General features: G+C 38.6%; 1 protein-coding gene across 4 annotated transcripts in view; it reads right to left on the bottom strand.

Moving 5' to 3' along the window:
* The window catches only part of CRLF1 (cytokine receptor like factor 1), a 186,353-nt gene that overhangs the window by 87,391 nt on the left and 84,789 nt on the right, over window positions 1-14,173 (bottom strand). For all 4 annotated transcript variants that reach the window (XM_040322886.1, XM_040322895.1, XM_040322911.1 and 1 more), the window contains exon 2: window positions 10,528-10,806. In XM_040322886.1, the coding sequence (XP_040178820.1) occupies window positions 10,528-10,806 (279 nt within the window). The remainder of the gene's footprint in view (window positions 1-10,527; window positions 10,807-14,173) is intronic.

The raw sequence follows: 14,173 nt of genomic DNA, 5'->3' as shown, positions 1-14,173 counted from the left end.
CCGAACTCCGATCCCGGACCCGAACTTTTTTCAATTATTCGGGTTCGGGTCCGGGTTCGGGAAAAACCCAAAGTCCGTACCGAACCCGAACTTTACAGTTCGGGTTCGCTCAACCCTAATGTTAACCTATTTTTATTTAACATTTGGGTATGTTATCTTCTATGATTGCTTAGAACAGCACAGTCTAGACTAGCTCATATTATGTACAGAAGATGCTATGTTCTTTTGTTCACTCACACTATGTGCTTTAATACCCTGTGGATAATTTTGTTCTAATTTGGCTCAATTGTCCACATTTATGAAAGAGATAATTTGTACACTTGATATTTTTTATTTTTGAAAATTGGCAGATATAAAAAATGAAATACATTTTTTTTCCGGCAAGGACATTCTATTATCCTGTTGATATGAAGAATCAACACTGAGGAATGCATTGAATAGGTCAGTGGTATACTGAGCCTTATAAATATGTTGTTTTAACAGCAAATGTGGCTTAGTACTGCCCATTAATGTATATATAAAATATAATAAATAAATACATATATGATTGAGGATGTTGAAATAAGGACACCTTTCACATTCTGTCATGAAGGTGCAGACCGCTTGTTATTCTTGTACCAATTATTTCATGTCTTTTACATTGGACCAGCCTTGATGTGTATTTGCATAGGCTATTATACTTCTAAAAATCTCATGACCTATTGAAATAGTGCATGTTTGTAATTGTAAAAACAACAATAATTCAAACTTTGCTTTGAAATCTGAAAAATACATTTTATAATGAGCAGGACAAATATTCAAGATATTTAATCTTATGAAGGCAGTTTGAGACCATAATTTATATTTGCAAGTACATGTTGGAAGTTGAAATTTAGTTACATTTCAGGGTCTGAATTTCTAATGTAGGAAATGCGTCAGAATACAGTTCTGTAAACACAAAGGGCCCCCACTGCCATCTTTATTCTTACCATTAAAAGTAACCAGTGTGAGTGTCATATTCAACAAAGCTATGTAACGTGCAATAGAGAAGTGCAGGGTTCAGCAGCTCATATCAGCTAAATACATTTAGGTTGCTGGAGTCAGATCCATGAAGGGATTTTGAAAGGTTGCCATGGGTTACAATGCTTTGCACATTGTTGCACATTAAGTCCATATGGATAATATTATAAATATAAGGTGCCTTTTATATGAAGTTCTGACAGCCAGAATATAGTCAGTTTATCCCTTTCATGCATAAGCCTATTTCTGAGATTTGGTGTTTACAAGTTAAAATACATATTTTTTTGCTAGAAAATATATATATTTTTAGCAGAGAATCTAGAGAATAAAATGGCGATTGTTGCAATATTTTATGTCACACGGTATTTGTGCAGCGGTCTTTTAAACAAAACATTTTGGGGAAAAAGACACTTTCATGAATTAAAAAAAAACGAAACACTAAAGTTAGCCCAATTTTTTTGTATAATGTGAAAGATGATGTTACGCCGAGTAAATAGATACCAAACATGTGACGCTTTAAAATTGCGCACACTCGTGGAATGGAGACAAACTACGTTACCTAAAAATCTCCATAGACGACACTGTAAAAAAAAATAACAGTTACCAGTTAGAGTTACAGAGGAGGTCTAGTGCTAGAATTATTGCTCTCGATTTGAACACTGTTTACATATGCAGGCATGACTCCCGCATGTGTTTTCTTTGCTGCGCAAGCTCATGGGGACGGGAGAACTTTAAAAATATATTTTTTACTTATTTCTTTTCTTTTTTTTTACATTGTTTTTTTTTTTTATCACTTTTTTTGCTGTCACAGGAATGTAAATCCCATCCCTTGACAGTAATAGGTGGTGACAGGTAATTTTTATGGAGGGATCGGGGTCTAAAAGAACTTAAAATAAAAACATTGATTCTGAATACTATATATTTTTTAAAACCGGCGCCATTGGCAGCCAAGTAAACCGGAAGTGACATTGTCACGTCACTTCCGTGTTTACAGAGAGAAGACTGGAATTAAGCCATTTCCAGCTTCATGCCAGTCTGTCTATAGCCGCCAGAAGTGGCGGATCGAGGATCCGATCCCCTCCCGCTCCTCCGGGATAACAATGGAGCAGATTTTAGCCACATCAGTTGTTTTTCCTAGAAAGCCGACCGCCCGCTCTAAAAAACCATACCAGGATGATGCCTGCAGCTGCGGACATCATTACGGTATAACCCCCTAATCCCGAGGCCACATATATGCGTACGGCGGGAAGGGGTTATAAAAACTTTCTTTCATAATACCCACTTATCTCTTTTTTTTTTAAATGTCCTTCAACATTACAGTCTGTTATGTTGAACTTTTATATGCTGGAGGAAAAAAAGTTGCATTATGGGGAATGCCTCACTTGGAATGGCAATGGCTGTGGTGGGTTGGGTGGCAGATTAGGGCGATATATTGATGCTGAAATTCCTCTGAGAGGCTTTGGCATTAAACATACATAACTACATGAAACAATGGGAAAGAGAACCCTGCTAAATAACACTTGCAATCCAAAAGAAGAAAGGGTAAATGCAATCGGTAAAGGAGACTTTAGAAAAGTTTGTGTCCTACAAAAACATCAAGTGAAGCAAATCTAAAGGCAGCTTTCCATTTGGTGAAAATGTGGGATTAAGAGGGTTTGCCAATGAATTCTCGGTATATGTAATTCAAGAGAGATGGCTTTAAAAAACTAGGCACCCGTGCAGTATTGATGAATTATAGGCTTTTATTTTGCAGCAGCAAAGACTAGAGACATTCATTCCGATAGAAATTTAGAGACTGTACATTTTTATGTAACTAAATGTATAATTCTTGGGAACACTATAGGGTTGATTTACTAAAGGGGTAAGGAATGATCACTTAGCTTAGAAAATAGTGAGGCTGTATTAATTTCATTAATCCAATTGGCAATGGCAATATAGTGCAAAACACCCTTCCGCAGGATTGGTCAACAATTACTTGCAGCAACAGAGTGTATATCAACCATATCGAAGGTTGCAGACAGATTTAGTAATATTTTTACAGAGTGGTGACCTTAAAATGTAGTGGTAAATAAGTCATTACATACATTAGTCAGGACTGTTTTTGTGAAATAATGAGAGTGGAAGCCAGCTTGGACAGGGTCCACAAGTGAGTTTGAGGGAAGAAAGCTTGACATTTCCATATGTTTGTGTTTTTTAAGGCATTTAGAGGAAAGGAGAAGAAAAACAGTGTTTTTTTAACCATTATTTAAATAAAGCATGCTTGAAAGAAAATGGGCAAGATACACTGCAGATAAAAAAGGTTAATAGAGATATAAGTGTAGTAATAAAGAGAGGTGAGATAAGGTTAACTGCAATGGAGTCAAGACTTGCTTGGTGGGATTCTAAGAGGCTGTCTGTTTTTTTGTTTTTACTGTGGACACAGAAAGAGCTAAAATGGTGACCAGTTTAGACTGCGTGTGAAAATTATTGACTTCCTTTCCTGTTTTATCAATCTTTTTTATTTTAGCAAATGGCAAAATATTTACAGTGGTACTAAATACATTTGATTAGGAAGAAGATGAAGTAAAGAGAATAATTTGAGTTTGGAAAAGATTGTTTTGCAGGTAACAGTTGTCACAAGGAATGTTGTACTATTAAAACTCAGAGTTATGCTTACTCCAGTGTAAATCAGTAACCGAAAACTCTTGATCTATTGTGTAAATAGCTTGTCAGGGATGCCAAACTGTAAGCAAGCATTTATTTCCCCGAAAAGATGCTATATCATTTAGTTCTGCATAATTGTGTGTATACAGGCATTGTATTGGATAATATAACATTCTGTAACATTTAGCAGCTGCCAAATAAATGAGAGAGACTGATGATAAACGGTGCTTGTATATAACCCATGAGTCACTGTTTCGTGGATTTTTTTTAATTATTAAAAAATATTTTAGTAGTTCATTTAGGGTACCTAATTACAGAAAGAAATGTCAGCCAATATATGCTAAGAGGCGACAGCTTTCAAACTAGCTAGACTGAAGAGGTTTAAAGTTGACCTATGTTACTATTTTTGCTGTAATGGATTAATAAAAAGAAGAAACAGAAGTACTGATATACTTACCTTTGCTCAAGAAAATGCTGCTCTAGTTTTCTTTCAGTACAATGCACATGAAAAAGCCAAGGCATTTGGCTGTCACCTCTGCTGAAAGGGAGGATTAGCCAAGTCGAATTCCAATCCTTCTTTCAACAGAATATCGGTGGTAAGATCTCAAGCTGCAAAAAAGAATAGTACCAAAAGTACCGCTTGGTCTTAAGACCAACTGTGGAGACAGTCTGGAGCAGCATTTCTTCCAAAAAAGAATAGTATTTCAATATGTTTGTTACTCTTCTTTTATGCATTCCAACAAGACTTTTAACATTTGGATACAGATCCACAGTACACAGATGATGTTTAAAGCTTATGTAAAGGCAGAACATTTTGTTTTAGTTTTGATAATGTCGAAGAAAAGTTAGGCCCCATACACACGATAGAATTTATCCGCAGATACGGTTCAGCGGACCGTATCCGCGGATAAATCCTCTCTAAGATTTCAGAGGATTTCAATGCGATGGCGTGTACACACCATCGCATTGAAATCCGCGCTGAAATCCTCTGCCGATGACGTGTCGCGCCGTCGCCGCTATTATGACGCGGCGACGGGCGCGACACTGTCATATAAGGAATTCCACGCATGCGTCTATTCATTACGGCGCGTGCGGGGAATCCCTTTGGACGGATGGATCCGGTAAGTCTGTACAGACGAGCGGATCCATCCGTTGGAATGGATTCCAGCAGATAGATATTCTGTGCATGTCGACAAATATTTATCTGCTGGAAATCCATTCCAGGGGAGATTTATCTGCGGATAGATATCCGACGGAGTGTACACACCATAGGATCTATCCGCAGAAACCCATTTGATGGGATTTATCTGCGGATAGATTCTATGGTGTGTATGGGGCCTAAGACTATAAGGTTGATTTTGAGAATGTTCACTCTAGAAAATACTTGAATTATCCAATTATATGCAGGTGAAAATAATTAACAGGAATTTGCCATCCACGTGGTAGGATAATTGAACTGAATCTTCACTATTTTTTTTAGAGAACATTATTAGCTCTTTTTAGGAAATCAGTCCCATGCTGTCATTTTTTTTTTGTCTCCGTTGCTGTTCTCCTCATTTGTCCTGGCAACCACTGTACCTGAGAGAGAACTTGAGGAAAATCAAAAATTGTAATGTTGTCACCACTGAATTATTTTAAATGTTTACACATTTATAAACTAAGAATATTATTTTGTACAAAAAAAATTCTTCTTACATATAAGTTGACTGATGCTCAGGGCACTCACTCTCTTTCTGTTGTAAGAGCCTGAATGCGAATTATGGACGAACACCAGAATTATCGGGGGCATTTGACCATTTGTTTGGCTCGTGGAATGACCACAATGCACTGTGCCACAGTGCATTGAAAGATTGACTGAAGCAAAGAAAGCTTTGTCCAATCAGGGCACGGAGCACTGCCAGAGCCATGATTGGAGAAAATAATGATGACTCTATATCTAATCATGATTTATTGCTCCTAGTCCCGCCCCACACTATAAAAATATTCTCCCTATAGCAGCCATTTGCAGTGTGATATTGGCGTTGAGAGAGATAGAACAGGGATCTTGCTATAGTGTGCTATTGTGATTCTATTTTCAGTGTAGAATATCAGTTTATTGTGAATCTAGTGATAGTTTACTGTGAGTATAATGTGACCATTAATTCTTTCTTTACTGTCAGTTTTTTTGGAGTGTAGTGTGACCATTAATTTTTTACATTAGTGTCAGTTTAGTTTGTCAGGGCAGAATTCCTGCAGTATATATCAGTGCATTACTGCACGTTTAACAAAGTATATATCAGTGCGTTACTGCACGTTTAACGCAGTATATTTTAGTGCACTACTGTACTTTTAACGCAGAATATATCAATGCATTACTGCAAGTTTAATGCAGTATATATATATATCTGTACAGTACTGCACATTTAATGTAGTCTACAGCATCTCACAAAAGTGAGTACACCCCTCCCATTTTTATAAATATTTTATTATTTCTTTTTATGTGACAACAACTGAAGAAATTACACTTTGCTAAAATGTAAAATAGTGAGTATACAGCTTATATATCAGTGTAAATTTTCCGTCCCCTCAAAATAACTCAACACACAGCCATTGATGTCTAAACCGCTGGCAAGAAAAGTGAGTACACCCTAAGTGAAAATGTCCAAATTGAGCCCAATTAGCCATTTTTCCTCCCTGGTGTCATGTGACTCATTGGTGCTACAAGGTCTCAGGTGTGAATGGGGAGCAGGTGTGTTAAATTTGGTATTATCGCTCTCACTCTCTAATACTAATCGCTGGAAGTTCAACAGGGCACCTCATGGCAAAGAACTCTCTGAGGCTCTGAAAAAAAGAATTGTTGCTCTACATAAAGATGGCCTTATCTATAAGAAGATTGCCAAGACCCTGAAACTGAGCTGCATCAAGGTGGGCAAGACCATAGAGTGGTTTAACAGGACAGGTTCCACTCAGGACAGGCCTCACCATGGTCAACCAAAGAAGTTGAGTGCACGACGTGCTTAGCGTCATATCCAGAGGTTGTCTTGCAGAGCAGTGGGAGGAAGAGGAGGACTTCCTTTCCTCTCAAGTCCCCCTTTATGCAGACACCAGTCTTCCTATGCCACAGAACACACAAAAGAAGAGGGAGGGGGATGATTCTGTGAGCTTTGGAGGCATTGAAACAACGCAAGACATATATCAACCCTTAACAGATGTTTTTTTATCCCAAGAAATCTTGGGAGTAGTAGGTGGCTGGGTGGAAACCCTGTGACTCTGCTTTTCATGCCTCTGCAAACTTGCAGTGCATGGACTCCCTCATTTATCAAAGCCTGTGAAAGGACCTGAGAATATGTGGCAACAAGGAGAAGGATCACTATTGGTTGGCAACCCTCCTTCACCGCGGTTACAAGGGGAAAGTTTTGGAACTCATCCCGTCCCCACAGAGGGAGCAGAAGATGAAATCTCTTGAGGACACCTTAAAGAGGAGTTTATTTAACGCCTTTCCTGACTCTGGTAGGTTACAGTCTGGAGGAAAACTTAGTTTTGAGGCTTCTGTTGTTCAACAGAGGAGCGGAGGAGAAGGGTGCTGCTTCAGTGATGCATTTTTTTTAGTGCTCAGCGCCCAGGGATGTCAGCTTCGACATCTCATCTGCAGGGTCTTCATCATATCGTTGTGGGATATTATATTGGGGTATAAAACAGATATGGAGAGCTTTCTAGTTGACAATCCACTGGGTTACTGGGTCATGAGAATAGACCATTGGCAAGAACTTGCCCAGTATGCAATAGAGCTGCTGAGCTGCCCTGCATCCAGAGTGCTTTTCGAATGGGCATTCAGTGCTGCCGGAGGTTTTGTGTCAAATAAGAGAGCGTCTCTGTCCACAGACTCTGTGGACCGGCTGACATTTATCAAAATGAATCAGTCCTGGATTAGCAGCAGCTATCAAGCTCTAATGTCGATGTCGGTGATTAAGTGCTTTCTGGATCTGGAATCTCTGAAAGACTGTCTAGGCTAAGACATTTTTGGTGTAGGTTTCAGAAATGCAGAGAGAAATAATATACGCATACAGATCAGCTAGGAACAAATACATCACCAGAATAGGTAATAGTTACTCATCAGAGACAACATATACAGTAATCTAAGTAAAATAATAATACACAGTCAATACAGGCAGTCAACTTAAATCACAGATCCTTGGAACAACCAGACAGAGCAACACACTTGCGCTGAAAAGTCAGTGGCCACCAGAGCCATAGCTAGCACACGTTCATACCTTCAACATAAGAAAAAACTTTACACCTTGCTGTCCACATAGGAAGCTGCTTCAAGAAGGGTGAAGGCTTTGAGGGTGCCAGAAACTGGAAATGACATCAGAAACTGTGTTACATCTATCTATATATATATATATTGTATATATACATATATCTGAAGCAATTTGCATATTTGGTTAATGTACACATTTTTAGTTGTTCCCATTTTTATAAAGATGTTCTTGTCAAACATTGGACCCCAGGGGTTGTCAATAGGAATTAACAACAGCTTGACCTTTTGACATATTTGACCCATGGTGTGCATGATACTACAGTGCCATCTAGAGTTTAGAAAATCTTGCCTCATGAAAAACAATGTAGGTAGAAAGTAGAAAGGGGCTATGCCCATATAGGAATGGTTAAAAAACTTTTTGAATAAAAGGCTTGCAGCATATACTGAAAATAAAAGAATTAGACACACAGTAGTTTCATTATTTTCCAATTAAATACAGTTGGAGCTCTCATCTGAGGTTTCAAACCCAAAACAAAACAGAGGCTAGGGTCTTTGCTCAGGGACTAAAGCAAAAGAGTTTATTTTAGTGTATTTTTACCTAAAAATATAGACGTGACAAATAGTTGTCAAATATTGTGATAAAAAGAACATTTAAAGTATCATCTTTTTATTCTACAAAGCCTCTTAGTATAATATATTTTATATATATATAAAATGTTCTGGGGGTTTTAAGTAATTTTGGCCAAAGATGCCTATTTTAAGGCCCCATGTACACGGGACGCTGCTAAACGTACGTTCAGAGGTAGTTGGGCGCTTTTTTCAACTGCCCCTGAACTCATTCAATGTTGTCTTATGTGACCACGTACACAGTCTCGTTTATTGCCATTTTTAGGCATTTGCATTTAACAGCGTTTCTTTGAAAGCAGCAGTTTCGTTTATAGGCGTTTTTCGATTTTTGCCCATTTAACCACTTAAGACCCGGACCTTTGGGCAGCTAAAGGACCCGGACAGTTTTTGCGATTCGGCACTGCGTTGCTTAAACTGACAATTGCGCGGTCGTGCGACGTGGCTCCCAAACAAAATTGGCGTCCTTTTTTTCCCACAAATAGAGCTTTCTTTTGGTGGTATTTTATCACCTCTGCGGTTTTTATTTTTTCCGCTATAAACAAAAATAGAGCGACAATTTTGAAAAATGCAATATTTTTTACTTTTTGCTATAATAAATATCCCCCAAAAATATATAAAAAAATTGTTTTCCTCAGTTTAGGCCGATACGTATTCTTTTACCTATTTTTGGTAAAAAAAAATCTCAATAAGTGTTTACTGATTGGTTTGCGCAAAATTTATAGCGTTTACAATATAGGGGATAGTTTTATTGCATTTTTATGAATTTATTTTTTTACTACTAATGGTGGCGATCAGCGATTTTTTTCATGACTGCGCCTTTATGGCGGACACTTTGGACAATTTTGACACATTTTTGGGACCTTTGTCATTTTGACAGCAAAAAATGCATTGTTTACTGTGAAAATGACAATTGCTGTTTGGGAGTTAACCACAAGGGGGCGCTGAAGGGGTTAAGTGTGACCTCATTTGTGTTTCTAACTGTAGGGGGTGTGGCTGTAGGTGTGACGTCATTGATAAAAGGGAACACACGATCGATGACGGCGCCACAGTGAAGAACGAGGAAGCTGTGTTTACACACAGCTCTCCCCGTTCTTCAGCTAAGGGGACCGATCGCGGGACTCCAGCGGCGATTGGGTCTCGCGGTCACGGTCACAGAGCTTCAGACCGGACTTCGGGCTTTAGATTGTCACTTTACCATATTGATTCACTATTCTTTTCACAATTATTTTCATAGTACTTGGCTTTTACAGAAATAATGCCCTATACCCCCACAGCACCGTAAGAATTAAGCGATAACAAAGAAGCTAACAATCACCACCAGATCAGTCAAAGCAGTATTATTATTTTTTGCTGGAGGGATATAAAATTACATGTAAAGTATAAACTAGGAGTAATACAATTTTCAATAGGAGCTCAGTGGGCTAAAATAACACGGTACCTACATAAATGACAGAACAATATGTTTTAGGCTGCCTTTTACTTCTACATAGAGAAAAGCTATGTGTAGCCAGGCTGTCATATTTAGATCCTCAAGCGACTTGAAAAATAAAAACTTCACTTTTTTTTTTAAAATCACTTTTGCAAAAGCTGGTAAATGTTTCTGGAGGGGGAGACACATTTTGTATAGTTGTTATTACCCACAAATTTAAAATGTAATTGTATAGTTATATATTTAAAGTATCTTAATATTTACACACTTATAACAAGGGGGTGTATATTTCTAAAGCAAAGATTAAAAATGTGAAAGGTTAGCAGCTGTGCAAAGTATTTTAGCATCATTAAGACCACTTGCATCATTTTAGCCTAGACCACATTTTGTCTAAACCAGGCCAATCTGTAGGCATAACCCCCCAGCCCTTCCCCTAGCCCTAATTCGGACTCCTCTTAAATTGGAATGAAATCCAATAGTGCCACAGAGCAAGTATTCTAATAATTTTGCCATAAAACTTCATTGCTGGAACAGGACATCCAACCAGTTTGTCATGCCTGTGTTTGCTAAGTCTGAAAATCAGACATACATCCAACATAAAGACATGATCCTGCAAGGATTCTCCCATCTTTGCTGTGGCACACCAGGTTGTCTCCCGATTGCTGCTTGGATCCGTTCAGGTTATTCAAGGCCACACTTAGGGTTGTGCCATTCAGTGTCTTATACAAATCTGTGGGAAGCCTTCTCCCATTAAGGGTCCAGAACAGGTCCTCTGCTTTCAGATTTAAGTCAGAGTCCACTAAGCAAGCTGCATTTAGTGATGATCCTATCATTAATGTAGGGTCCTGTGGGGATATAACAGCAGGATCTGTAAAAAAAATGGAATTAAATGTTTATTAGAAAAAAGGGTTAGAAATACATGTTAAGGAATGTGAGAAGGATTGGGCAAAAAGCATGCACAGGTTTAGCAGTTTAAGAAGAACATGGATCTGTCAGCATGCACATTACCTAAATGTGTATCTTAAGCCTCGCACACACGACTGTGTTTCTCGGCAAAAACCAGCAAGAAACTTGCTGGGAGATATTTTTTTGCGGAGGAAACCGGTCGTGTGTACATTTTCATTGAGGAAACTGTCGAGAAACTTGACCAGCCAAAAAGAGAACAAGTTCTCTATTTCCTCGACGGGAATGGAGAAACTTGCCTTGTCGAGTTCCTCGACAGCCTGACAAGGAACTCGACAAGGAAAACGATGTGTTTCGCCCGTCGAGTTCCTCGGTCGTGTGTACGAGGCTTAACAAGTACAAGAATTCCATGCTAGAAAATTGTACTAAAGCATAACAACTGAATTTGCAAGATACAAATATCTTTGCCTACAAGCTGGGTATACACTGGTAGAATTTTGTTCTACATTTTGTGTTGCGAGAACATTCATTCAGTTTTCTAATCATTAGTTGGGTCAAATCAATGTTTATTTCAACCACAGTGATGAGAAAATACAAAGGAGCAGGATGGAACATTTTTCACAAATGTACGAATTTCTAACAGTGTACATGGTTTTAGTTTGGTAAAGTCCATTCTTTCCAAAATCGAATGTTAAAAAATCTTGAACTACTTTCAAATAACATTTGAATGTTCCGAGAATTTCCATATAAATTTATCTAGGGATTTCTGTATACATTTTAATTTGAAAATTCTACTAGTGTATACCCAGTTTAAACCTCATGTCTATAATATATCTTGGCATTCACGTATCTGTGATATTCAAGTCTCTGTGATACTTTTTGTCCTTATGGTTGTGTAGAACCATTTTTGTTACGGTATTAGGTATTCCACATATGTCTTGTGGTATTTTAATACAGCTAGAAATCAACATGTATAGTGCTCGACAGTTAGATTATTATCTAACGCCATAGTTGGCAAACATTCTCATGATAATGGCAAGAACACTGTATATTTTTCAGGGGTTATCACTTGAACATTTTTGACTCAAAGATTAAAAAATGCAAAAGCTATGTGGTTGATAGTCTGTTCACTTTGCAAAGGGATTAGCTCAAGAGTTAAGTGAATGTGGTGAAGTTTTACTTTGCAAAGAATAACCAATCACACGCAAGGAAAATAAAAAAATATTTTTTGCGTGCACATGATTGGATGACAAAGTCAGCCGAGCTTCACCTCATTATCTAAATTCCCTTGCAAGTGCATCTTTCCTTGCAAAGTGAACAGCCTATTTGCCTTTTGCAAATCAATGCCTGTGTATCTTCAAGAGCTGTAAATTCTAAAAATCGAAAGAGAGTAAGACATAATATATGTGTTGAATCCAAAAATATCTATCTATCTATCTATCTATCTATCTATCTATCTATCTATCTATCTATCTATCTATCTATCTATCTATCTATATATATACACACAGAATATATATATTGTACGTTCAAATACTGCAAACAGAAAATAAACTAAAAGATGCATAAATAATATAACTGGGAAAGATCAAGTAACCCTCAAAAATCATGGAAAAGTAATATACTGACTTCTTATTGCACATCTATAATCTTTGAAAGTACAAGCTCCAGTTATGTTTAACCCCTTGCTGGCCCTTTAAGGGGTTTGCTAAAAAATTCCCAATCGCAAAGGGTGATCGGAAACTTTCCATGAGCCGCTAGTCACAGCGCTGGGAGTGCACAGGGCACACTCTCTCGGCATAGCACTGCATGCAAATATGAAGTTGCTCGGCGCCAAGGCCCGGCTGCCAAGAGGATGCATATTTGCTTACACTCGGCACAAAGAGGTTAAAATATCCAGAACCTGTTAAATGAATTATGTCACAACAGAAACACAAGGGTTATCATCATTGATAAAAGCAAAAGTTTTATAAAGTTTTAAGATTATGGACTAAGTAGGGCAGAATTTGTAATAAGCCATCAAGTAATATCCCCAAAAAATAAAAAGTTTACGTTAATTTGAAATTGAAATGCAAGAATTAACACGGACTGTTTTATTTTTATTTAACAGTCCCTTTAAGTTTCCCAATATATTTCAGGTGTGTTTTTGTGCAGTAAAATGCTTGTGTTTTACCACAAGAAAATATTTTTCAAGTAGAAAACCATATCTCCGTGCATGGTGTATTAAGATATTAAAGCGGGAGTTCACCCATAAAACAATTTTTCCCCTTAGATGGATGCTAGATGGATGCTCGTTTTGTCTAGGGGAATCGGCTAGTTGTTTTAAAATATGAGCTGTACTTACCGTTTTCGAGATGCATCTTCTCCATCGCTTCCGGGTATGGGTCTTCGGGAGCGGGCGTTCCTTCTTGATTGACAGTCATCCGAGAGGCTTCCGACGGTCGCATCCATCGCGTCACTAGTAGCCGAAAGAAGCCGAACGTCGGTGCGGCTCTATACTGCGCCTGCGCACCGACGTTCGGCTTCTTTCGGAAAATCGTGACGCGATGGATGTGACCGTCGGAAGCATCTCGGAAGACTGTCAATCAAAATAGGAACGCCCAGTCCCGCAGCCCATACCCGGAAGCGGCGGAGAAGATGCATCTCGTAAGTACAGCTCATATTTTAAAACAACTAGCCGATTCCCCTAGACAAAACGAGCATCCATCTAAGGCAGTGGTTCTCAACCTTTCTAGTGCCGTGACCCTTTGATAAAATTTCCCAAGTTGTGGGGACCCCTAACAGTAGAATTTTTGTAGCATGGGTTTTCAGCACCTAAGGCAAGACAAGTAATTTGCGCCCCTAGCCCACGGACATTTAGGGAACCCTAAGTCCCTTACACTCGTACAGGATTAAAACCCCTTCTGGTACATTTTAGGATGTCTCTCTATCTAAAATTTCTTGTCCCCCCATCCCTCTCTCTAGTCATCTTTCCTGTTCTTTCTCTTATTCTTTCTCTCCCTTTTTCTTTGTTCCTCTCCCTCTTTTCCTCTCTCTTCCATGTATTCTCTACTTTTTTCCTTCTCTTACTCCTTAGGGGGGAGTGCTGGCAGGGAGTTCTGATCAGTCAGCTTAGATGCTCTTGATCAAGATCATCTGCTGATCTGAGAACTGTCGTGGGGACTTTAAATGGCAACTCTAATCACAGGTAGTGTTACTCACTGTGTCGCCAGCTCTGTGGTGTCTCGCAGCAGTGACACCTATGCCGAAATCAGGAGATAGGGTCTCCTCCAGCCCTTCCCACTTCACATTTCTCACCAGTCAGCTGACCTCTAGTCTCTGCCCCACAGCCA

The sequence above is a fragment of the Rana temporaria genome, chromosome 1 (assembly GCF_905171775.1).
Source record: "Rana temporaria chromosome 1, aRanTem1.1, whole genome shotgun sequence".
NCBI lineage: Eukaryota > Metazoa > Chordata > Amphibia > Anura > Ranidae > Rana > Rana temporaria.
This window is presented reverse-complemented; position numbering and strand designations above follow the sequence as displayed.